This window comes from Pholis gunnellus (genome assembly GCF_910591455.1).
Source record: "Pholis gunnellus genome assembly, chromosome: 6".
Taxonomy (NCBI): domain Eukaryota; kingdom Metazoa; phylum Chordata; class Actinopteri; order Perciformes; family Pholidae; genus Pholis; species Pholis gunnellus.
The window spans coordinates 21604013-21630957 of NC_136532.1; the positions used below are offsets into that span (position 1 = coordinate 21604013).

General features: G+C 40.6%; 1 protein-coding gene across 1 annotated transcript in view; it reads left to right on the forward strand.

Annotated features, from left to right (window-relative positions):
* The window catches only part of LOC306697965 (transmembrane protein 132D), a gene marked incomplete at both ends in the record, with an annotated part of 210237 nt that overhangs the window by 56014 nt on the left and 127278 nt on the right, over positions 1–26945 (forward strand). Inside the window, 2 exons of the mRNA XM_079162079.1 lie at positions 12296–12714; positions 13362–13939. Coding sequence (XP_079018205.1) covers positions 12296–12714; positions 13362–13939 — 997 coding nt within the window. The remainder of the gene's footprint in view (positions 1–12295; positions 12715–13361; positions 13940–26945) is intronic.

Sequence of the window (26945 nt, forward strand, 5' to 3'; positions counted from 1 at the left end):
GCCAAACAAAAAATCTGATCTGAGCAACAAAAAAAAAATCCAGACTGAGCTCTATGGCTTGCGGTGAGAACGTAGCCTTAGTGCTATCTAAAATATTTTCAATGACGCAAGATTTCAGAACGAAACATTGGTGGTGCGGAATTGCCCCAAGTGGTTTACATCTCGGCACGTTAAGCGGCTGCCGTCTGCAGTGCTCTGGCTCAATACTGGACAAATACAAATAAAAAGTTGTCCCCATGAGGGTCGAGGTTGAAAATACACAAGTTACCCTTTAAGTAAACTACCAAATACACATAGACCATATTATCATGACATTTATGATTGCTTACTCTTTGTCTTTAAGGTTTGTAAGATATGCACAACCAGCTAAGTTGCTGAAATAACGCATGACCTTATCTGAAGTTCCCGCAACACTGTAATTGCTCTCCTTCCACTACAAATGTTCTGTTTCATATTTAAATGTCCGACCTCAGAATTTAAATCTGATGTTCATTTTATGGTGTTTCTGCTTAATAGGATTATTTTGTGAAATACTGAGATCAGAGGGATTGGGTGATGTAGACGAGGCGGAGGGAAAGAGAAATGGCTGGAGAGAGTGGATGGTCTAAAAGACAGAAGGTTGAGAGATCCATAGAAAGTCAAATCGTGTTGTTGATGACCACATTATGCCCAATTTGACTGTACTCATTAAATTGTTTGTCTGTTTTCTCAAATGGTTGTTGACTAAACTGTATCTCCGGTACGGTTTGATACATTATCATGTGTTGTTCATGTAAGCACGAGAAGGTCATATTACTTAAACTGAAGTGAATCATGACAATTCTCTCCCAGAACGTCTTCATATTGTGCTCCTGTATCGATAATGTGGGTTTGATTGGTGCCCTTTTTTTCAAAACCGATATCTCATCTTCAATTTTTCATTTGCCCTTATAAAACTTTTGAATGTATGATTATGAAAGTGACCTTTCCCAGATTTAATTTCAATATGAACCTCCCAAAGCTGACACTCACATCTTGTCACCCTCACACTTACACACACATGCACAAAATCACACATTTACGCTGCCAATCATTCAGCTAATTATAACTGTAAACTGCCATTTTGTCATTTACACATATATATATGCACATACACTGCAAACACACACACACACACTGACAAGAAGAAACAAATGACGTGTGAGAAAATGTATCATTGAAACATAAAAAACGCAGACCTTCATTTTAAAATGTGATGGACTCAAAGACAGAAAGAGAGACAGCTGATCAACACGAGCGGGCTAATCTGAAATGTTAGTTCACACCTCTGCATAAAGAACTCGCGCATTGATGCAGCTGTGTGTTTGATAGATGACCTAAAGGGAGGCGATGGTGAAGACTCAAGTGTGCAAATGCAACAGTTGTGTGAGTGTGTTTGTGTGCATGATCTGTCAATGACAGGAATGGAAGATCTTCAAAGGTGTGTGTGTGTGTGTGTGTGAATTTTGTGTGTGTGTGTGTGTGTGATGTGACCTGACATTCACTTACACCCTCCCGTAGCAGACGCACTTACAAAATGTCAAAGTTGAACAATGGCACAATTAGCACAAATGATTTTCAACCAAAAATCTGTCAATAAGAAACAGTTTGAGGTTTAAAATGTGTTTGAGTGGGTGCATGTCCATGTGGACGGTGGGAGTGTGTTTCAGATGCAGAGATAAAAATACCTGCACTTGTCAGACTTAATTAACTTTGTCCTCATGTGGCCTCTGTAGCGATCGATAGCAATAAGACAGAGAATGACTGATAAACAGGGAGTGAGAGACTGGTGACAGCAGAGGGAAGTGAGACGGTGGGGGACGAGTGAAGAGCGGAAGACCGATAAAGAGTCACAGATAAACCCAAAGATGCCAGACAAACTGAGAATTACAAAAAGTTGATGCAGACACAGACCGAATGGGGAGAGACAGAGCGAGAGGTGCTCGTCAACTGTGTGGTAATCCTCCTCTTATTAGTACATCCATCAGATTCATTAACTGTTGAACATTAATCAGATTGGCCTAACCAGATTAGAGTTGTAAAGAGATTAGACAAGGATTACAAGGGCAGGCTGTACAGTGGTAAGAAGATGTGAATGCATTCTATTGAGCTGAATTGTCTGGTCTCATCATTAGGCTCGTTAATCTGTCATAATAGAAACCTGGGAATCATTTCTAAAAGACCTGCATGAGTTGCTGTACGTATGCCGTTCATGAATTATACATTTCATCATTGCCACTGAAAATACGCAATTCTGATCAGCTGGCACTTGTGGATTTCATTCTACTAACCAACTTCCGACCCTCAACCCAGTCGCCAGGAGAAAAACGTTGGATTTGTACATTTCTGCAAACCAACGGGATACGTTGAATGTCGAGGTTTCTAATCCAAAAAACATGTTTCATTATACCCTCATTTTGCCAGAAACATGCAAAGCGTGAAACATTTGCTCAGGTGTAGGCAAGAAAATGAGTGAAAAATCATGGTTTGGATTAGTGATGTAGCATTGTAAGATCTATGAAAACGATACAAGTATAAACTCAATGTTTACTGGGAAACAATGCGATCTCCTGGAGGTCTTGTTTGATTGACCGATCAACCACCTCCCCCACTCGATTGTGGACTTTCTCAAAATTCATAATCGTAGCCATACTTTGAAAAATAGCACGGCTACATTTAACCTATCAGTGGTTTGCAGGAACGAAAACAGTGCCAACATAGACAACTGAGCTGAAACACTAGCTGTACAATTTTAAAACTACAAGAATGTCAAGGTACTTTGCCGCTTTATTTTTGCTGTTGGCATTTTGCTTTGAGTCTATGAGTGATTCAGTTTGAGTTTACAGTGAGTGATAAAGATATATAGATATGCACATTTTTGTATACAGAATGCACAATAACAAACCATATAATTGCCATAAAATCAAATAGAAACAACAAGTTCTTAGTCATAGTGTTCAAGAAATTGGTTAAAACAAAATAATTGCAGATTACTGCTGGAACGTCTTTTATTATAAAGTAGCTTCAGCCATGTCAACACAATAAATACGTCTTCTTCCACCTTTGAAAAAAACCCAGTGGGGGCATTTTGTCTGAGTGGAAATCAATAGGCTGCAATTAGATGGTCGATGCCGAATGCTATGCACTGTAACAGGATGTAACATCATTGATATATTTACTTTAAAGGTAACCCGTGTAGCTTAATTACGTTTTGCACCAAACTGCATTGTTTGTATCCTCACGGCCAAACAAAAATGCAGACTATATAATGTATATGCATTGAACGTTTGTGGTTTCAAGAATACTCATCTTGCTCACATTGGCTCGAAGTCTTCTTCTCCTCCTCTTTGACTGACAGATGCTACTTTTAACATCGGATTACTACGAGATGCAGTTGGCAGGATGCTCTTTACAACATTGCTCCACAGCGCCGCTGGTGGTCAAAAGCTCCCCTGGGCTACTTTAAAGTTGGTCCTAGATGTGTACATCCAGCCAACAGAACATGGTCATTTCTGAACATTTACACACATGTACACTACAGATATATATATTTTCCCATCTTTCACTTTTCCTCCCTGTTCTCTCTCAAACTTTTCTTTTCTTCTCCCCTTTTTGACTACCTATTGTCCTTAAAGAAACTCATCTAATCCCTATTTTCCACCATTTCCTTACCTCTCCTCTCCTCTCCTCTCCTCTAATCACGACTTGGTTCCTATTGGTCAGTTAAGTCGGTTGAGGCTCTGAGTCCTTCAGCCCCTTTAAAAGCAGCTTTTACAAGTTGGCTGCCTGGCTGTGGACTACTGGAGGATAGAATTAAATGGCATCAAGGCCCAATGGATTTATCCTTTCCTCATATTCATAGCCAGAAGATCCCGGTCCGCCACACACAGAGGCTTTTCTTCACGGCTTTGTTTTAACTGAAAGAACTTCTACTTTGTTTATCACGCTTATTGGGGGCCATCTTTGGGGTGAAGCACGACAGGTTCTAATGTTGGCTCAACTTCAGCATTTTACACAGAACACTATTGAGCTTTAACAGTTTTTTTATCACCCGATAACGTGGTTAATTACAAACTAATTCAGATTTTCTTAGAAACTCAATACTGTAGTTCTTAAACTATTTTATAATAGACGCGCTCAAACACATGTCCTTGAATTGGGTGCATTTCCTATCATGGTACTACCACTGCTTGTCACTGTGCATAAGTACTTTAAAATGAAAGTACTTTTACACACTCAGGATTCAATCTCTGTACCAGCAGTCCACCTTTGGAACACAACTCTTCAATTGGGAGCCACAGATTATGGGGTGTATGATGTGGTCATTTTCCACCTGAAATAAAGGTTGAAAAGAGATTATTACATAATACTACAGCAATACAGTTGCAAGTGTGGTGCACAGACCAGAGGAACTGTGCCAGGCTGTGTGGAAATGTTGTCATTTTGGACGAAGTTGAAATTGCACGTCATGTAGCACCTGTTGGCCCGAGAAAGATGATTTTCTACACATACATTTCTTTTAAATCCCATCCAACAAAGACAATCTACAGAACATGAAAGAAGTTTAGAATTTGCTGTGTTACAATTTTAATCATTTGGTGCAATTTGATCAGAAAACAATTTAGTTCTCTGGATACCTTGATTGTGTGTGTATGTGTGTGTGTGTGTGTGTGTGTGAGCCAGTGTGAGTTCAGCATTTCCTGCACGCTTCTCCACCATTTTGGTCTGTGCTGCTCGACTTCCATTCTGAAAGGTCTTTCTTTCCTTTCCTTTCTTTACCTCTGTCTCTGTCAGTAGTATGATGACCATGTGAAATTGCTCTTCACACTTCCCTGCATCTGCTGCCACAAACACACACGCACACAAACACTCTGAAAGACCAAGTGCAATGAACCCACACACACACACACACACACACACACATACTCGTGCTGACATGAATCACGGTCCCAAAATTCACATCCACAATTCCCTAAGTCCTCCATCCCACCATCTTATCCTTCCTGCTCTTTCAGTAAGTCCATTTCAGCACCCCCCCCCCCCACTCACACACACACACACACACACACACTTTTGGTCAGAGTGGGTCAGAGTGAGGGAAAGTGATAAGTCATTCTGTCTTTATAGTAAATTGACTAAACATATTCATAATCTGAATGTAAGTCACCACTGAGTTTCTTCTTCTTGGTTGGACACAAACAATGAATGAATAAAAAAACGAATACAACTGCGTGACAATCGTGTAGGAGAACTATGGTCGCCACTGTTTCTTTTGTTACGTAACTCAGTACTTATTTTACCCTAAACCTCGATATTTTCCTGAACCTAATGAAGTTAGTTTTGTTGCCTGTACTTAAAGTTGTTTTGTGTCACTTTCACAGCTTGCAGCTGCAGTTTGGCCCATCTGAACCATTAGAATAGTAGTGATAACCGCTGACAACGCCCATTCAATCGGCTGATGACATTCCAAACGAGTGGGCTGCACCTTGCATTGGTGAATAGTGGGAACAAATGTGACGTTTTTCCTTTCTCCCATCGACTGTCTCATGTATTCAAAAAGTGTGAGAGCGTGATTAACTGATGGAGGCGGATGATTTATGTGAAATGATTAGCTATGACGTGTCTCCCTGTCTTCCCATTAAATGACTTCTATGGGAAGGTGTAATGGGAAACAGAAAGCGAAACAGAGGGGAGGGAAGCTAATATAGGGAGGTATAGAGGACGGAATTGAGAATAAGAGGCAGGCAGATAAAAAGGGAGAGGGAGATATTGGGTCCAAGCAAGTGAGGTGAGGTGGGTGTGGGGGGGGGGGGGGGGGTCAGACCATATCTGGGGAAATGTGACTCCACTGACCCAATGACAGCGACATCAATCAACAAGTGGTGTGTGCATGTGTGTGTGGGGGGAGTGTTTGGGATTATTTTACCAGGGGTACACAGAATTCTGTAAACACTCCATGGACAAGGACAAACTCAGAGGTTACTTTATCACAATTCCCCCCAAAAAAACTGCTGGAAAAGGTTTATCATGTTAGGCTGGATTCCAATTAGCAGCATTAGTCAGCGATTAAGGAGGTCTGACAGTCAGAACTTTGATATATGAACAACTAAGAAAGAGGAGACATCTTCCGTTTCTAAACTGCTGGAATAGGTACAAAAAAGTTTTTTTTTTAACATGTCAGCCAAGCACAGACAAACTGCATCAACAAGGGAGGACAGAGGTCCCATAACACATGCTGTAATCAGTGTTTTAGGTGGAATAGAAATAAGGAACATTTATCCTTTACAAGTTCTCTTGTTGCCAGTTTCTTCCAGGGATATGGGTTTCACAATATTGTTCGGTGTTTCTCCAGACCCTGTAACACTAATTGACATCCATCTATTTTTGAGTAAACACAGCAAGCCGTTAGATTGGCTCGATTGTCAAATTACCCAAAATTACGAACATGCCACATTTCGTGGTTGAGTTCAACACATTAACAGAGAGTAGGCCAGTTTGGAGACACTGTAATAAAATCAGGGAATGTGCTTCTAATATAAGGATGTACTCACTTTAGCTGACTGAAGCTCCAATACAGCTAATAGCTTTAGCCCCTTTGGTCTTCGAGAGGACCGTGTCTTTTAAATGCTACACTCCCATTTTGTAACACAAGCTTTCAGTTCTTAATAGTCTCTAAGATCAAGCCCAGATGATATCACTTTGACATCATCAGGATATCCTCTCAGACTGGACAAAGTTCCAACCAGAACCACAGAAGACATTACATAAATGAAGCTTGACGGAAGTTAAGTCAGGAAGACACTGTTTTTACACTCTCATTTATTCTCTCTCTCTCTCTCTCTCTCTCTCTCTCTCTCTCTCTCTCTCTCTCTCTCTCTCTCTCTCTCTTCCATATATTCCATGGCTTCACTTCCCCCTAAACATGACTACGTCATTAATTGCCTCCCCACAATTCTACCATTATCGTGGACCATGTAGTAGACTATTAAAGTGACATTCATGTGGGAAATCATTGGAGTTCCCCTTTAATATTTAAAAAATGTACACCATTAATGAGAAATTGTGCAGGATAGGAGCTAGAGAGACAGGCATAGAGAAAGAGAGATAGAGAGACCACCAAAATAAACTCATGCTTGTGATGAATGTTCTGCTCAGAAATAGAAACCTCATCCCTCTCTCATCCTCTTTCACCATATTACCTCTCCTCCTCAACACTCTCTCCTTCCTTTCTTCCACATTTCACACCATCCTCGTCTATATATCTTCCCGTATCCATCTGTATCTCTCTCACTCCCCCTATCTCTTTCCGTCTCTCTCTCAGATAGTGTGCCATCTGTGTGATCAATGGAGTTAATTCTTTTCAGGAAATTCTCCCATGATGGATTTCTCTTTGCTGTGCTGTGTCTGCTGTGTGTTTTTCTTTTTTACCAGGTGGTGGTGGATGGGGGGGGGGGGCAATTTACTTCTGTGGATAAAAGCTTTGAATGGAGCAAAAGCAATCTGATGTTTTGATGCTCAAACTCGTCAATTTTGGACATTTTGTTGTTGTTCACAGACAGTTCACAGAAGTAGGAAAGCAGTCGCAGAAATATTTTGCTTTCTACTGCGTGCTCGGAATAGCTTTGCTCAGTAGCTCTAAGAATTCACAAGGAATAGCTATTTGTTCAAGTGTGCAAAACAACCTAAGCAAGACAAATAGTGGGACTGGCAATGAGGAGCAAACAGATGGAGGGGAGCAGAGAGGGGAGAAAGAAGTAGTGTGTACACGGTTGTCATATATTAAAGGGAAATTGGCAGTAACAGTAAATCAAGAATAACATTCTACAGCATTTTGACACCTGCTGCTTTGGCAATGAATAGCAACCTTGGACCATGCCAATGCACCACCGGCTGAATATGAAAAATGAAAGTATTCACAAAAAAGTTCAATGGAGCCATATGGATCATATGTGGGTGAGAAGACGTTCACATTGAAGTCTATGTTGTGTTTTATTGGTGCATTAACTTGCTGCTGCAGACAATGTTGGTGCAACATTTAGCTGGTCCTACTTCTCTGTCTCACACCCACACCCAGGTAGACTCGCTTAGAGACAGATACCCAAACCAGGCTGATGTAAAAGATAGCCCTGATCATGTGTGTATGTGTTGGTGTGCCTGTCTCTAATTAAATAAAACTCTGAGTTAATATACAACTAACACAATATCAAGCTGAACTGATACCATTGTCACATCTTGGTATCTCTCCTTTTCACTGGAAACCCATCTTGCTTTGCTTCTCGCTGTCTTTCCTCCTTTCTCTTTCTTCCTGTCCTGCACGCTCCAATGTGTTTTGATTATTGGCTGTGTGTGTGTGTGTGTGTGTGTGTGTGTGTTTCCATGTGTGTGTGTACTTAGAAATAAAGCAGGATAGGCATGTTTGGGGGGGCCAAGAAGGATCACAGATGGGCCTTGTCAAATCTCTGTACATCTGGCTTTGTTCCTGTCCAATTTCACATCACACACACACACACATCACACACACACACACACACACACACACACACACACACACACACACACGCGCACACGCACACGCACACGCACACACACACATATGTTTGCAGTATACCTTGTCTCACTTGTGATTGCTTATACAAAAGTTTGCGTACAGTGCTATATGCACATTTACACTTTTGCTTAACCATGCATGCACGGACAGGGACCCACTACAATAATCCACACACACTGGCACTTAGAGACATTTTCAAACACACGCACACACACACTGAAGCACTCTGCAGCACGACGCAGCGGGTATGGAATCCTATTGTGGAAGTAATGATGCCAGGTAATCTGGACCATGCCAAGTTTAATAGTAGCCAATTGCACACTAGTGTTTGGATGCCAGATTTCAAAGGGCCAACCCTGACTTGTGTTTTTATTATTTAAGTTCACGATAACGCTATAACTCGATAACGCTATAACGCGATAATGCTATCAGGATTTTTTTTTTTACTATTTTGACTACAGCAAAGGCTTACATTTTCAGATCGCTAACATAACAAGCAACCAAGACTCAACATCAACTGCAAGTTGATAAAAGACTAAAGAAAATATTACACTAATATGTTTGAAAATCATCATAATAAAAAAGAAAATAAATATAACCTGAGATAAAGGGGAGACATTTGTTACTAATATTTATACAATGTTAATAATTCCATCCAAGGGTCAACCATTGCCTGCATGAGAAAGCTTTGCATGTGTGTGTGTGTGTGTGTGTGTGTGTGTGTGTTTGCCTGTTTGTGTGTATCAGCTGTTCGAGGTCCCTGTCCGGGATTGGGACATATGCTTCATAAGACTCCCGTGGACACACACAGACACACATGCAGGCTTTTGCACCTCAAGGACACCCATAATAATGGGGAAATATTAAATGAAAAAAAAACTAAGGCTTACTGAGGCTAATGTGCTGATGTGTTTTGACCACATGACCTATCTGTCTATCAACAGTGGATGATTACAAACTGCATTTAAAAAATTCGCTCTGGCTACATTTCAACCAGCCTTTTTTTTCACACACATAACGCTCTGTATAATCACACATTTTAACATAGAAATGTTCTTCTTCTTCTTCTCCGTCTTAACTTTCCAATCAACGTTGTGTACTGAAGACTGTTAAGTACACAATGTTGGTGCAGGTGGACATATTCATCTATTCAAAAGGTTTAATTGAATTCTTCAGTGACAAAGATTCACCCACAGATAAGTTGCTGTCATTTGTAGTGAAGTTTATGCAGTCCTCTTGTGTAACATAAAAATGCCAGTATTTTACAATCTGTCACACTGTACTATGTGTTCACTTTCCCCCGTCTTCTCCCTTTCTTTGTCCCTTTTTTCGTCTCACTCCATTTAGTTTCTCCTTTTCCTCTGTCTCACTATTCTTTACTTCATGCCTCTTTGTGTTTCTCTTTCCGTGTCCCACCCCGTCTTTCTATTTTACTCTCTCCTTTTTTCCTTTCTTTCTCACGCTAAACTCCTCCTTACTTGCCCACACACCATAACCAAATCAGCCTGCTTATTCATGTTGCACTGAGGTATCACTTTATTTCTTTGCTATTATTTTTTTGCGAAGTCGCATCAGTATGACTTGCCCCAGACAGCGCTATGCTGTCCCACCCTCATTATATTTTCACACTCCTCTACCCTAGGACACATGGAAAAACACACACACACACACACTTTTGTATGTGTGTTTTGTTTGTGCCAGGGCTGGTTCCTTGGTGTGTTAAAATGGAAATTCTATTTTTCTATCGTAAAATGCACTTCTTTAAAATTGTTCTCTGTGGCGGTAGCCATTTAAAGTATTCATGTTCTGTCGTAGAATATTTCTATGTTAATCGGGAGAAGAGAGTGTTATTCACAAATCGAAATAGTACAAGTCTTCAAATCAGTCAAAGTTGTCCTGTTCCATTTATTCTCTTGCAAGAGGGAGAATACTCAACACAGCTCTCCACGCAGTGTGTTGGAAGCATTCTTCAACATACGTTCAAATCTTCACAAACTATATACTAAAGCAGAAACAGTCTCCGCCTTGAGATAAATCAAGGACGTCTTACGCTGGCTTATCAGTCTTCCATTTTCCCTTGATCTCATTGTCAGATACATTTACGTGAACCTAAACATCCCCAGAATAGGAAGAACCCCCAGTGTGACCCCTTGCTCACCTTCCTGTGTCTGTCTTTATGGCCCTCTAAAGTAAAACAGTAACACTCAGTACCTGGCCTGTTTCTAAACCATGTTTGGACAGAGCTAAATGTCTCTAACTCTGTTCTTCTAAGCCGTAAAATGCTTCTAAACATCTCATACTAATATATATTTATGCCATTACAGTTCTCTAAATGATTTGTCTACAGTATGGTTATTTCTATAAAGTCAGTTGAAAGCCTGGTGCCTATAGACTATAGGAATAACATGTATAGACTTCAAACATAGAGGTGGTTCCCCTTTAAAGCCCCCGAAGACTTGACTTTAAATCTTATTCTGTAACATTGAGTATTCACGACTTAATAAGCAACATTCAAAATAAAAATACAAAGACCATCATCTGATTCATAATGGGCTGAATCCTGATTGGTTCACAGAAGTAGATAATCGTCCACTTCAAGCCAGCGAGAAAAGCCCTGATAGAAAAAGACAGAAATCTCCAATGTGAAATAAACAAAACTGTTCTAATTTTGGCAGCAAATAGTGTGTTAATGTTGGACCTTGTCACTCGTAAAAAGATGATTAAAAAATGGGCCTTAGGTGCAAACAATTTAACTATGAGAAACTTTTATGGTAACTTAACCTCCAAACCGCGTCCTTAAATGAACCAAGTTCTCTCCTGAAATATCCTGAACCACAATATAATTAATTTTGGCTCCTGTTCAGCTAACATCAAATAGTTTACAATATAAGTGATCAGTTTGGTTGTTCAGTGCAAGCACAATATAACGCTGACAAGCCAAACAGCGGATGAATAACAAATACTAAGTGATGGAGGATAAGGCGTAGGGATCAAAACTTACTCCCATCACAGCGCAGTCATTGTAACCCTTGTCCTCTTTGGAAATGAGATACTGCTCCAAAACCGGTAATCCCAGGCTCTAAACTCCCAATCTTTGTGAAATGTCTGATAAATACACCAGGAAATGAATAAAAACTGAATGTAAAAATATGGAAATAAACTGCAGAGCAATGTGTCATTTTTGATATATGCTGGTGTAATGCCTATAGAATGGGGATTTAAAAAAAGTGATGCATTAATGTAGAGCCCTGTGTGATGCTGAGTCGATCAACTGAGAACTAATGTGTTTGTACTCATTTCTCCTTGTGCAGAAACACCATATACTGTGGTGTATGTGTTGTAATGCATGCATGACTTAATGTGAAAAAGCTGATAGATGTGTCTGGGTTTAGATGAATTTGTGTATGCAATAAAAATGCACTTCGCAGGTCAGTGAGTCTCGGATTTACACGCTGTTTGTTGACTTGACTTTATTAGATGATTTGGATGTTTTGGATTTCAGATAGAAATGACACAGTTAGCTTTACATGTTTTAGTTAGGTTTTTCATTCGTTATCTGTTTTATGAAAGGTTTGCTGTTGATGATTATATTGAAATTAATCGTGTTCCTCTCTTTTTCTCCTCCCTTCCCCCTTTTCATCTTTCTCTGTTAACCTATTGCTTTTTTCTTTTACTCTTTTATTTTTTTTCGTGTTTTCCGCTCGCCTCTCTTTCGCCTTCCCTGCTCAGTGTCTGACAGCCAAGCAGGAGCAGCAGGAGTTGGACCAGGGGGAGGGCCGGACTACTCCCATCCCCGTTTCAGCTCCTCCGTCCCCACCTACCTCCCCGTCCAATGCCAGCTCAGTGGTGCAGACTCCTCCTTCTTTCTGCGGGAATCCAATCAGGATGTTATGCGAAACGGCAGCCTATCATCGCGGACTGAGCCCTTCTTCCTCCAGCAACTTGTACCAGATGTTGCCGCCCCACAATCCCTGCCGAGCGTCAATTGCAGCTACGGAAACCTGAGCATTGAGCAGCCAATCCCAGTGGAGCTGCTTCAGGGTCCTCCACCGCATCTGCTGCTGACAACCAACCAGGTGACTCTGAACTGGAAGGTCAAAGGTCAAGTGGTGGTGCCCAAAGTTGGTTCAACACGGCCCTGGATACAGGTACTGGCAGTTTCATGTTTTACTTTGAATAGAATAGATTTTTTAATGCAATTAAATAATGGTTTAGGCTTCACATATACCTAATATGCCAATCCCATACATTAAGCATGACCAGATTGAGAGGTAACTAATAAGTGGATTTAATCTATAAATCTATCATATCCATTCAATCTTCACATAATCATTATTGACTTCTTGAAGCTTTTTCTTTGGCTGATAAAAAAGTGAGAGCTGTGAGAGTTAAGAGATGAAAGACTACAAGACGCTCTGTGGAGCTGTAGGGTCGGGTGATGATTCCCCCTGTGGGTTTGTCACTACGAGCCACACCTTTCACATTACACACAGTAATTTGATCGTTTGTTGATGTAAATACACTGATTAGTGCCACTTTAAAGCGTATGCTCATTAGTGCTTGTGCAGAAATATTTCTGAATAGAAAGAAAGAAGACGAAAGTGTTTCAATGAAGAGTTTTCTTTGCCATTCTGTGCGTTTAGGTGTTTAAACATGATTAATCATTTCAACTGTCAATCACAGTGTCAGAAAGAGATTGTTTTTTATATCTTCACAAATACCTTATTAGCTAGCCGTCCTTCTGCTAATTTATCCATTTTGACATGATCATTATCTGCACTTGTTTTGTCCTCAGGTACTGTTTTATCTGGTGGGGCGGCGTTGGGATGAGCCGGACCCGCCTCCTCAAGCCCTCCTCCCATGTGTCAGAGCCATGGCCATCCGTGACACCAGTGAAGCAGCACCGTCGGCGGGCTGCCGACTCGTGGGACCATCTGGCATCTGTGTTGTCCGTCTGGAGATTCCCCCAGCTTGGTTTACACCTCCGCAAGTGAGAAAAAGACCTCCTGAAGTGACTCTACCATCACTGGATGTATATTACTCAATCATACCAGTGGAAGGGGCTGGTCAAGAGTGTCCCTCCATTGTCAATGAGCCATGGAGAGGTCAGAGTGCAAACGTCGGGCCTCTCGGCGGCCTGGGCATGGGTCTCGGGGGACAGTGGAGCCCCCTAGTGGATGGAGGTCTTCAGGACATGCTGAAAGCTGGTTCTGTGGTAATGACCATGGGCCCGGTTTCTGCCAAAGGAGAAAAATTGAGACTTGATGAAAATGTGGAGGTTCTGGTGCCTCCCAGCCCGGTTCGGCTCGGCAAGACGGTGGCGTTTGGCGTCTACATGAAGACGGGTTCAAACACGCAACAGTTTACATTGAGGTGGGAACACACATGCCTTCAAATAATTTATCTGGTTTCAATTTCATTTGGTATTCTGTTCTCTTTTTGACTCATTTGAATTTTTCTCTCTTATTCTTTTTCCTATCATCTTATTTCTTTCCTCCTCATCTGCTGTCTCATCTCTCACTGCCGCCTGCCGAGGTTGATGGCTGTCACCTTTGTGTACTCAGCCTCTTTCAGGAGCCAGCAATGCAAATAACAACCTCATGAATATTCATGTTTGATCCGAGGAGAGAGGAAAACACAGAGAATGTGAATCGTGAGAGGGAAATGGTGACTGAGAGGGACTGAAGGGGAAATGAAAGAAGAGTAGATCCTGGTTTCTCAAACTAAATGGTGGTGCCCAAAATACCTCTAAGGTGTGCTTTAAGAGGTCACCTACATGGTTTCCCACATCATCAGAAATGTGTTTTTGTGCGCTTGTATCTCAAGAAACAAATTTATTTTTGGTTCACTGGCTGAAAATGAGTTTACAACCTGTGATCTAAGCTAAGCATGCACATCTGCATCCCACCTCTGCCTCATCATTTCACTGACTTTAGGGATTTCAGGCTGACAAACGACAGATTTATCATTTTTCACTATGTATTATTCTGTTCGGAGAACATCCCAGCACACAAAACCTTGGCTAGAAATAGCATCGCTATAACAATATGCTCCTATGAGGTTAGAATTATGGAAAAAAATCTTAGAGAGCAAATCTCAGCAACTTTGAAAACATTTTTCAGTATTTCAGTCTAACATTCATTATAATTGTCAAGTGTCTCCCCCTTTCACATGAGCCATCATTTTTGCAATGTCATAGGAATAGTCTTTACATGTTGTAAGCGGCACATTTATGCCGCTAAAAATATTTTGAACTGCTAAAATTATACCTTTCCAATAATACACGTGGGACCAGGAAGGACATAAGATACTTTGTGCTGCCTTTGCAGAATTTCTGATGAATAAAGTCTCTTAGTATCTAATTCTATTTGATGTAATTAATGATGTGTATTTACTTAATCAGCCAGATTAATAAGGGGGCGACCATGGCTCACTGGTTAGAGAGGGTCGTAACCGCAAGGTCGGCGGTTCGATCCTTGGCTGCTACGTGTTCTGTGTCGAAGTGTCCCTGAGCAAGACACTGAACCCCTAACTGCTCCCCGGGCGCTTCTCAGGGGCAGCCCACTGCTCCTCCATACTCGGGATGGGTCAAATGCAGAGAACAAATTTCCCCACTGCGGGACTAATAAGGGATTTCAAATAAAATAACAAAAATAAAAAATTAGACCTCTACTTGGTCTAATGTGAATTTATTTCCTGTAACAGTCACAACACTAACAAGGGAATCATTCAAGTATCATCTGTACATGCTCGATTAGTCCTGAAGGTGTGGACAGATCTTGACTTGCAAAATGCACTCTTATTGTGGAGAAAGAAGCAGTTAGTGGTGTTGTTGTTACTCCGTCCTCAATGACTCCGTCCCACCTCGTCTCCTAAACTGGCTGGACATTGAAAAAACCTTTAGTAGTTTTGATGAAGTCACGTGTGAAGCTTCACGATGGATTTGCAGGGCATTTAAAACAGCTGTGGACATCTTGTGGGAGCAATACACTTGCTCTTGTGTAATTGATGAGCGATTTCGTTCTGTTGCACTGCAGACATGCTATTTTAAATAGTTAAATGGTACGCAAAGTCAGTACACAAGAAACAGTGGTAGAGAAGATGATCCATGGAAATGGGGGTTTAAATACAATTATAAAAACGACAAGTGATAACAGACTTGAGGCCCTCTAAAGTCCTCTAAAGTCCAACATCTTTATTGGTCTGATATAAACTTTTAGCGGGATATTATGAACACATTTACGTTAGTTATAAGATGCCGAAAAAGAAAAGAAATGAACAGGACCACAGTTGTGTATTTGTTTGTGCGCAATCATTCCTGAGGTCACCTGAGGACAGTGGAGGAAAAGAACAAGTGGCTAGACTGCACTGCACCTTGTCGCACTACCTGCTGATAAAATTCACACACACAGACACACACAAACACACATTCAAGAAGGAGGGAAATAAATACGCACACGATTTCTCTTTGCCATGTATAGCACACATACTTCTTCACAGTACAAGCGCACACACAGATACACTGTACACTTTTCTTTGCCGTGTCTTATCTGTGTGCATGTTAAGCACACACACACACACTTACAAACACACATAAGTGATGAGGTGGCCTCTTTGGTTCCCCCTACAGACACTTTGTCTCTGTCTTTGTTGTACAACACCCCTGCTGTGTGTGTGTGTGTGTGTGTGTGTGTGTGTGTGTGTGTGTGTGTGTGGTATACTGCTACAGGAAGATAGTGGAGGAGAAAAAACTTCTCCTTCTTTATGGCACCATATCTCCCCCATCCCCCCGGCTTCTTTCTGCAGCTCCTGCTCTATTTTATTCTATTCTATATTCACTTACTACATTTCTCAGTCTTATGCGACGGGTGTCCACCTGTGTGTCCATTTTGAAGAATGACTATTTAAAAAAAGCTCTTAGCATCTTAGTATTGAGGTTATCTTTCATTTGCATCTGAGGTGTCTGTGTGTGTGTGTGTGTGTGTGTGTGTGTGTAGGTGTGTGTGCGTGTGTGTACGTGTGTGCACTCCCGTCCTAACTGCAGCTCTTGCCCTCTGCTCTATAGCATACAGCCAATGGATAATCTCCCATGTTAGAAGCACAGTCAGACATGTAATAAGGCTTAAGTGGATCTCATTCCTGTGTGAGTGTGCTCATATGTGACGTGTGTGTGTGTGTGTGTGTGTGACACATAATAAGCCTTAAGTGTGCCCCATCACGCTGAGGTGATGTGATTACGATAAACTACTGAAGAGATGGGGCGACACGGAGAGGACGAGCGAGCGAGAGACAGACAGAGACAGGAAGTAAAGGGGAGAGAGGGCCTAAAAAAAGTGGAGAAAAAGGAGAGACCATAACATAGACGAGTGAGGAAGAGAAGGGGAACGCTTCTTGCACTCACAGCTCTTCCTCGCTCCTCTGCTCTTCCAAAAGGTAAAGATGGAAGGATGGAGGACTCGAAGCAACACACGTGCCAAATTGGATTGGCTTGAAGTCTCGCCTAACCATACATGATTCTGTCATGTTATGATGAGACTACCCGTCTGCTAAGCACGAGCTGGAACTGCGGTTGTGGATGTCTGAGACATCCGGCACTGATCTCTTCCTCCAATTGAGTCACATTTTCAGTATGAGTCACATCATCGGCTTTGATCACCATTTTTTAGATTTAAAATGTTATCATTTAATTCATTCTAAAGCTGAAGCCCACCACAGTTGTCCCCGGAAAATTCTCTGCGAACACTGACCTTGATTTTGCACAATTGAAAGTCGAATTGAACACATTTTTTGTGAAATTATCACTGCCCTTCTTTTGTTATTCATTAATATATTTCCATAGAGCCAGACATGAAAATAAGACTTTTGAATACATCGTATTCATCTATTCATTCATTATCAAACCATCAGAAGTAGGCCATTAGAAAAGATAGTGGCTTTTGTCCTCCTGAAAAAGTTAATCAGTTCTCATAGAAAATGGTCAATCCTATATGAAACTAGAGTACAGACACTTTTTGCAGATAAACACATTGTCTTCACTATTAGTGTTTCTCTGGGTACCGAATGCACAGTGAGTCTCCAGACATTACAGATTCAGTGCCAGAGTCACAGACTGTGACCAAATGAAAATGATACAGATAGACAATTAAACATGTTTATGGCTGAAAGAACACAGCTGACATATGAGACGTGTGCTAGATGAGTGTGTAATTGGTTTTTGACACTGGTACTCAAGCTTAGATATTAATAAAAATGCCAAGATAATGAGTCAAACTTAAATGGCTCCCCCGCTCTTTGTGCCTATAAGCCAAGATTCATTTTGAACGGACAAGAGGAGATTATGAAATGGACAGACCTCAAGGTTAATTAATTAAGAACCACTCAAACAAAAAAAGTGAAGGTGTTTTGTGCTGTTCGTGTAATTCAAGATTTGCTCTTGATTTTTATTCATTTTTTAAAGAAAAATGTCATATTTGTCAAAGAGAGGTTATTTGTCCACTTTGATATATCGTCCTCAAAGGGTTACATCAGATTAGATGCAGCTTCTCGATTATTAAACAGATTTCCAATGCAGACGTTCCTGCCATGTTTCCACTTTGCCACACGGTGGAGAATGCGTGTATATATAAATATGTTTATATATATATAATTATATAGGACACACTCCTCATTGCAAAGCTCTTACTTCTCCTCTCAAAGATGCAATTCAAGTGGGGCATTCTTAAAGACGACAGAATAATGAGATCATGGCCACAAATGGCCACAAATGTTAGCGGCATGCACGTTCAATATGAATCCGTTTATGGAGCCCCTGATTTGATCATGTTGTCAAACAAAGAATAAGACTTATTTCCGCTACATTGTACATCAAAAAACACAGGATGACAGCATGTTGCACACAATTTAAAAACCGAGTCTTCCCACCAAAGTACATTCCTGTCCACCATTCTATTAAGGAACAAAATACAGCCCTTATTCCTGTTGTTGACATTTGTAAGCTGTTTTCTGCTGGAATGTCCACAATATGGCATTAACTCCAAAGGCTAAACGAGCTTCTCTCTTCTTGCGTTAATCCTATAGATCAGTTCCTCAGAAAACAAAAGACTTAATCTCTATCTCTCATTTTCAACACCATCTTTTGTATCTTCAATAAGTGGAAAAGAGGGCAACGCTTGATGATGAATTCATAGCTCTGTGCAGCTCCAGTTCAGTGAGCATTCAAGCAAAAGTATTTAATACGGTGCTACAATCTGTGGAAACCTTTTCCATAGATGTTTGATGCTTTGAATCTATTTTTAGTTGAGCATTTCAGCATTTTTCAGCAGTGGGAATGTTGACAGACTGAGGGTCAATGTGATTAGTATCTCCCTCATTAAAAAGCTGTCATCTTGAACTGGGTGCTATCGTTGTTTAGTTAGTTAATAAGCAAGATGATTACCGACGAGGGGGAACATGGTGCGTGTGTGTCTGTGTGTGTGTGGGAGAGTGTGAGGCATATACTGCAGACATAGAGACTGAAACAGAAATTATCAAAAGGCAAAAACATTTCTTTCCTCTGCTTGTCTCTTTTTTCCGTATTTTCTCTCACTTTTTTTATGTGACTTGTTGTTATAGCCATTTCTTTCAGTATACGGCCTGTATTTATTGTCCAATTCTTTCTTTCTGTGTGTGTGTCCGCCTGTGTGTGTGTGTGTGTGTGTGTGTGTGTGCGAAGGGATTAGTGGATATTTCCTAAGGTTCAGAGGGGAGATGCACTTCTAAGGACCAGCTAGTCCTCTCTGTTGGTTACACCCACACTCCTCTGTGTGACCACACACACACACACACACACCATATACCCAGGACAAATGCTCTTACACCACCAAGGAGGGAGAATCAATTGTTTTTGGTTTGTGAATGTACAGTTGCAGCCTTTCAGTAAGTAAACGCATAGCAATTTGTGCAAATGCATTCCTGCACATGTGCTCATCTGCTTCGGTACATATATTCGCATTCATCTGTGTTTTACAATCTGTGTGTGTGTGTGTTTGTGTTATATATCGTGTTCGGGAATATTATGTGTTCTGTGTGCATCCTGTACTTCATGTTGAGCCGTAGTGTGTGATTTTGTGATGTCACTGTCTTTGTTTGTCTCTCTGGTTGAGTCTGTCCTCTCTCTTTATGTGTGTCAGTGTCCTTGTTTCTCTGCTGCTCTTTGAGTTGAACCCCTCCAACGGACACATATATTGTATACAATCTTTGAAAGGCGCAGGAGATAAAATGACAATTAGATGCATTTCTTTCAGCTGTGATAAAGGCAATAAATAGTCTTCCAGGTTGATACAAAAAAGTACACACTTCCCAAACTTCCCAAATCAACCGTGTATCAGTGGAAGACACTTTGGTCTGAGCGCTTCTTGTTACTGTCATATATCGTTTGTTGGGCGATAATCTATTTCTAAACTGAGATCTTGTAGCAACTTTGAAGCTAACTAATGAGTAATATCAAATTATACATACAAATATGACAATTGTAAATTGTTTACGTGGGTGCAATTAAAGCCCTCTCAAATGTGATTGGTCAACACTACTCGGACCACAAACATAAACCAGAACACTTCCGATCCCAAAGTGTTGTCCCGTTCCCTGCATTCTGCATTCATGAGCAGAATCTGTTTAAAGAAATTACTACTAAACAAACCTACAACAAGACAGAGAGTAAAAAAAGTTAAAAAAACCGTATGAAACATATGAATTTGCATGCCAAATATGCTCGTCTGCTACCATTAGTATGGTGCCAGAGATACAATCTGGTGACACATGAATGACTCATCACTCAGTGTATAAGTAAACTAATTTTACTCTACAAAAATGAGAAAAATACATCGAATGTATTTCTGTATCCAAGTCAGTGTCTCTCTGCGTTTGTCCTTTTCTGTGCATGCATCGCTCTGCGTCATTGTCTTTTTTTTTATGGCTGCAACTGTCTTCCTCTGATTATTATATTCTGTAAAGGAAATCGTCCCTGGATCAGATATTTCTCAGTCCGTTCTCTAGGAGTGTCTTCTTCCACAGAAGCAGCACTTCAAGTAGTCACCCTAGCCATTAAATCGGACTCAACAACGATATGTACTTCTGCTCACATAAAGACGTCTCTCTAGCCCCGATTGCTCTGGCTAGCGCTATAAATGCCACTTACCTGTTACTTTAAACTATGCTTAATCCATACTGTGTTAAGAATACGGTTGCTGTATTCAAACCAAATTAGGGAAAGTTGCAACACAGCAGGGGGTTGGGAAAGGTAATTTTCTGACAGGATCATCCTCCTCCTCCTTCTTCGTTGTCTTCTTTGTCATCTTCTTCATCTTCTTCGTCTTTTAGATTTTCCTCCATTTGTTCTACTCTCTAATAGCTTTAGTTGCTTAAACAAGGTTAATGTGCCATGAGGTGTAACGTTAAGAAACATAATGCTTCCCTGGTGGAAAATAAACCCAGCAGTCATTTCTGTCTTCATCACCTGGATTGCAAAGCAGGTTGTTGGTGTCAAAGGACAGACAGCAGGGCTCTGGAGCTCTGAATGGTAAAGTTGTTTTAGTGGAGGAATTCATTGGGGGCAGTCAGCTAGAAGAGGCTGTAACATGACCACGTTTACATGCACCAGATATTCCATTTTTTGCCCTTATTCCGAAACAAGCAGTATTCTAAATAAGCTGTAGATAAATAGACCCATTAATCTGTGTATGTTGCTCTCCAGTATTAGCTGACACACACAGATTATGTGTACAATTGCTCTGCCTCATTATTCGATAGCCTGATACCTAATGCCAGGAGCCAGTATGTAAGATTCCTGCTGAGTCTGGGAGGTCAGACTGGAGCCTACAGTCTTTAATAGTACTTCTTGCAGAAAGTGCTGAGGAACATTCATGGCAGCCCACACGTCATGATGATGATCAGGTGTGAAACGAGAGACAGTTGCTAGCTTTGGTGTCATTTGTGTTAACTGTCGGTGTGTAACAGTTTTGTTCAGAAAAGAGTAGTGTTCACAAAGTTTATATGAAGTTGGGATGGAGGATATAAAGTGACTGATATGTGGCAGTGGAGAGTTAAAGTTTGAAGTTTATTGTCATTGCATTTAAAACTTTGTATGCTTGTAAATATATGAACAAAAATGGCGTACAAAGAGAATAAAACATGGTACGTCACTTTGCATCGAGTAAAAAGTGAAAGGGTATGTCCAATTCTATTGACAATTTGTTTTAAATAATACACATGAATGCTTTCCCATGATTTATATCCTATTGTGGACACCATATTTTTCTTTAAGTTGTGGTTACTTCTTAATGCAGTGTCACTTGGGCAGAGGTGGAGAGCTCTGCAATATTACTAGACTGTTGGATCCGTTGTTCTAAGTAGGGTAATTTGTCAAATTGTTTTTAAAATAGTTTGTCAAAGACTTTTAATGTAGCTTAGCTATTATTTAGGAGAGGAAAACTATTTTAATTTCAACAAGACTGTGCTCCTAATGGCATTATCACCTTTTCACTCTGATATTCCCTTGAGAAGAGCAAAATAAACACACACACACACACCCACACACACACGCACACACGCACCTACTCTTTCTATTTAACCCACACAGTCACTCTGTCTCTGTTTCTTTCCCTAATCCAGTCTGCGCTATCATTCTGTCTACAGCATTCTTCCTCTACTTTCATTTGCATTCTTTCCTCCCTGCCCTTCAATTTCCCTGTCACCATCTCCTTTCTTCCTTCTCCCTTCTCCTGCGTTCTCCCTCGCTCCCTCTTTCCATCTCAAATCTGTCATGAATATTCATAAGGGTGTTATTTGCATTGCTGGCTCCTGAAAGAGGCTGAGTACACAAAGGTGACAGCCATCAACCTCGGGATAGTGCCAGTGTTTGTGTGTTTTTGGGGCTCTGCGTGTGTGTGTGAGGGCGAGAAAAATACAGACGGAGGTAGACATGGTGGAGGAGAAGGAGCAAAGTCAGAGAGAAGAATGGGGGATTGTTTGTACTTTGGCTGTATCTCTTGCCAAATGATTGACACTATCCCTGAAATTCTAATTAATAAGTCTTGGAGTATGAGTGTGTTTGAACAAAATTGCCTTTTGAACTTAGTGAAATGACTGTGATCCACAGCACAGCCGTGTATGTGCACACGTATTCATTTAGCTGCCTCCGCACGCAAGTTTCCCATCTCTCCCTGCTTTTCGACTCCTGGCACTCTTCTGTGTCTTTTCTTCTTTTCTTTGTTTTCCTAATCACTCTTTGAGTCTGGCTCTGCCAACGCTAGTTTGGGAATGCTTCAAATGCAAATGCCTGGCCGGTTCATTGTGTTGCGTTTATTGTCCGTGCCTCTCCTTGCTGCGGGATAGAGGAGCCCCAATTAGAAACGGGGCTACTCCTGCATTCCTCTGCGTTGAGGATGCACCAGTTACTCTGAGGAGCATGTTTTAAACCATGTGGTGTGTGTTTGTGTGTGTGTGTGTGTGTGTGTGTGTGCGCGTGTGTGTCTTTTTCTGCGTGTTTTGGCATTTACTTCCTAAGTTACCCCAGGAGTTATAAAAAGGAGTTTGAGGATAAGTTTGTTATTATTCTAACAAGCCGGGAGAGAACAGCTGATATTTTTACTGACAGAGAGAAATCCCTTTTCCTGCAGCTTTCCACCCTGGAACTCGAATAACATTTTTATTTACTTGGCCTGGAACCCAGGCTCATGAAAACATATTGTCTGTTTTATTATTCTGGGACCCACTTGAAATGGCTACAGATGTTGCTATTGTAAAAGACCAAATTTGTACTGCGCACTGGCTGAAGTGCAGCTGCACATTGGCTCCGTTTCCACAGGGGGGAATTTTTGGAAGTTAGACATTGTATGTAGCTAGACATTGTATGTAGCTGGTATATGTTTTTTCTTTCATACAATACATTTATTTTGTTATTAATTATTATAGATGTTGCATTTGTCTGCTGCAGTACAGCATACATACAGCGGGTGTATCCGCTCTGTCAACTACATATCCTGTTTTTTACTTTTAGAAATGATCAGAAACCAAAAGAAAAAAGTAAATATTTATTTTTTGGTTTCATGATGGAATTTGCATTAAATATCTAAATACAGGGGTTCAAACAGCAAATGTTGTAATTTTGAACCTAATATTTATCGGCGAAGGAATTTTTGTGCCTTCAAAGCACCAAATTAGTTTATATTGGCATATACTCATTTCTGAGATATATTTACACATCCTGTACTCTTCTTCTCTATTTAAACTGTCACTGAACTGAACCCACCACCAGCCGTCCATAACCCGGTGAAATTGAGCAACCAGATAATGAATCCTCCATGAAACCTATGGCTGATAGCCTACATACAGCATGGAACATCTTAAAGGGACAGATATTGACTTAAATGCAAAGTAAAAAAACATATGTATATATATTTTTTTTTTTTTTTACTGGGTTCTTAGAACGGCGGAATTAACACATTTAACTGAAATCGACAGATTCTAAGCTTCATTTAGATGTTGGTTTTGAAAGAAATCTCGATCACACTGACTCAATAGAGGGCAGGGGGCAACTACATAATAACACTATTACTGATCAACAGTGGCGGGCCGTGCATTTTATACCTGGGCCTTCACTGCTGTCCTGCAGTTGAACCACCTAACCTCATTATGACGCCACAGCTACGGTTATTATTTGTTTCGAGTAAAAATGAAGCTCAAACAACTATAAATACACTAACTGCAGAGTGCAGATAACGTTACATGAATACGAGCACGGGATGCTGCGTCATTAACGGACAATGCATTAAAAAAACTGCGGAGCTAAAACACGCATTCCACCGCACACTGAAGAGCAACTTTAACACTTTAACTTTAACACTTTGCACGGAGTATATAGACTTCTTCCGCTCCACGTGTATTCTTGTTGCTGTGCACCGACTAAATGTGTCCCCAGAGCGACATTGGACATAACAATAGTTCCTATCACATATTAAACCAAACAAAAATCCATATTCATAAAAACAAGTTGTACAAATAATAATATATAAGCAAGCATATTAAAGCTACTGCAGATGTAAAAACAAAAACTGTTCACTTACCAACGCTGCTGTTCACTATTTAAAGACAAAGTCCATCCTCCTTTCTTTATTAATAAAGAGTTTAATGACGGCCCACCACTGCTTGTTCATCTGCTCAACACATTGTACATATTTTTCTTTCCATCCCATTTGCTTACAGTGATGAGTTCTCTGCTTTAGTTTATCCAAAGCTGCAGTTCACAATGTCGCTTTCTCTTTTAGTACTTCTTCCTATTCACTATGCACAGCAGGGAGCCTCACACTGCAGCCCCCAGGCTGAGGAACAATACTGTTTCCTGTCTGTGTGTGTATATACAGTGCATATGTGTGGGCGCGTCTTTGTCACCGGGCTCAATCTGCATTTATATTTATGTCTTTCAGTCTTACACATCGTACACTGTGGACACATGTAAACACACGTGAGACAATTACTAAGCCTGTCACGATCTGAGTAATTGTTATATATATTGATATTATTCGTCACACTAGTCAACTTCAAATTACTTTCTTTTCTTTCTTATCTTTAAAACCAGAAAGGCCAAGAGATATAACTGTGTTATTTTGTTTCTCAGAAATCCAAGACATGTACTTCGAAAATTTAAAAAGCAAGTTTTGACTATTTTCTCCCCATAGAATAATATGCTCGATCAAGTGTGACCGTCTCCCTCTCCTCTTTCAGTCGCAATTCAGCTATTGAATGCTGTCGCATTTACCCACTGAGCCAGTGAACACCATCAAAAGTGTATAGAATTTTGTTCACACATGTGATTGCTCACCCACCATGACAGTTATGTGTTGTTACAGAAAGCCCAGCAGAGTAGACAAAAAACACCCAGTAGAAACTGGTTCTTTTATGTGTCTTTGTTGTATTGGCATATGTTCCTCAAATCTCTCGCCAAAGAAGAAGCTGCAATATGAGGCAGAATATGCGATAGCGATGGATGAGTGCTTTAAAGTTCAGCTAATCTCTACTCAAGATTTCCTATCAAACCCGTGCAATGATGTGTTTGAGTTTGGCTCTGAGCTGTGAAATCTCAGAAAATACCCCCCTGAAAATAAGGCTGTTATTGTTCATTCCAGACACGCTGCATCCACATGGATCAGTCACAGTTTGGTGGACCCTCAAAAACATTTCATAAATCCTTCATGGAGTTCCTCAAGGATCTCAAAAGGATCTCACGACAGCAGTGGTGTTTTTCTCTTCTTTCCGTGGACTTCTCCTTGCTACATGACGTTTTTTAAGGTCACATGGATATTCTGTCACAGGGCACCGATGCTCTCAACCTTGTAATCTACTGGTCGCTTGTAATGGTGTGATCTTGGAAATTCAAGCTGACTCTGCTGTTTGCGCTCATTCTCAAGTCACTCTGGATACGAGCATCACCCAATCGTGTAAAACTTTAATGATTACATTACTTATCAATGAAGGAATTGAAGATCCCCTGAAGTCCTTTTTAGATTTCAGAGTGTGTAAGTGATTGTTGGGAAACACCAGAACTGTGTCTTATTGGATTCCCATGACTTACGTTAGATATACTCCCATAACCATGGTCATGTGGGATCAGATTGAAAAGACATCTTTGGCAATGTATTGTGTTTCCAGAGCTAAATCAGCTGCTGGCTAATTTAAATACAAGAAGGGCTTTAATTTCCCCTCATGCTCTCAACCTGATCAACTGCAAACCCGTTTTACTCAACCAATGTACTTCATTTAATCAGTGTACAGCTTTCTGTCAATGCCTTTTTAATGTTGATTATTTTATTGTCTGTTCCTGTTTGTATCTGTATTTATCATCAACGTTATTGGACGGCAGTGTGGCCATGAGGGGCAGTTAGTTGTTGAACTTGAACTAAAATCTCATTTGGAGCAGACGCTTTCCATTGCTGAGGTATGGTATGAATTCATGGCTGGCTCCATGATTGACCACCGTGGTTCGTGTTTGCTCGTTTATCAGTGCTAATTTGCCCGGCTAATCTCCCCATTAAGCTCAGTGAGAACATTAGCCTAGCAAATTAGCACTGATGAATGGGCTATTATTCATGGGAAAATCTCCACTTCCATTCGCCTGTTTCATTTTTTTTTTAAGTTTCCTTTCTCCCTCTTTCTCCCTTTTTATTTTCAGCTCTTCATTTTTGTCTTCCCTAACTTCTTGTTCTATGGGACCTACTGCACAGCTTGCTTACAATGTTATTTGTTTGTAATAATGTTTCAAACAGTTTCACTATGTATATGAAACAGAACATCTATACACTGTATAGATTAAAGAACATTTTTCCAAAAGCACTTAAGAAGCAGGCTG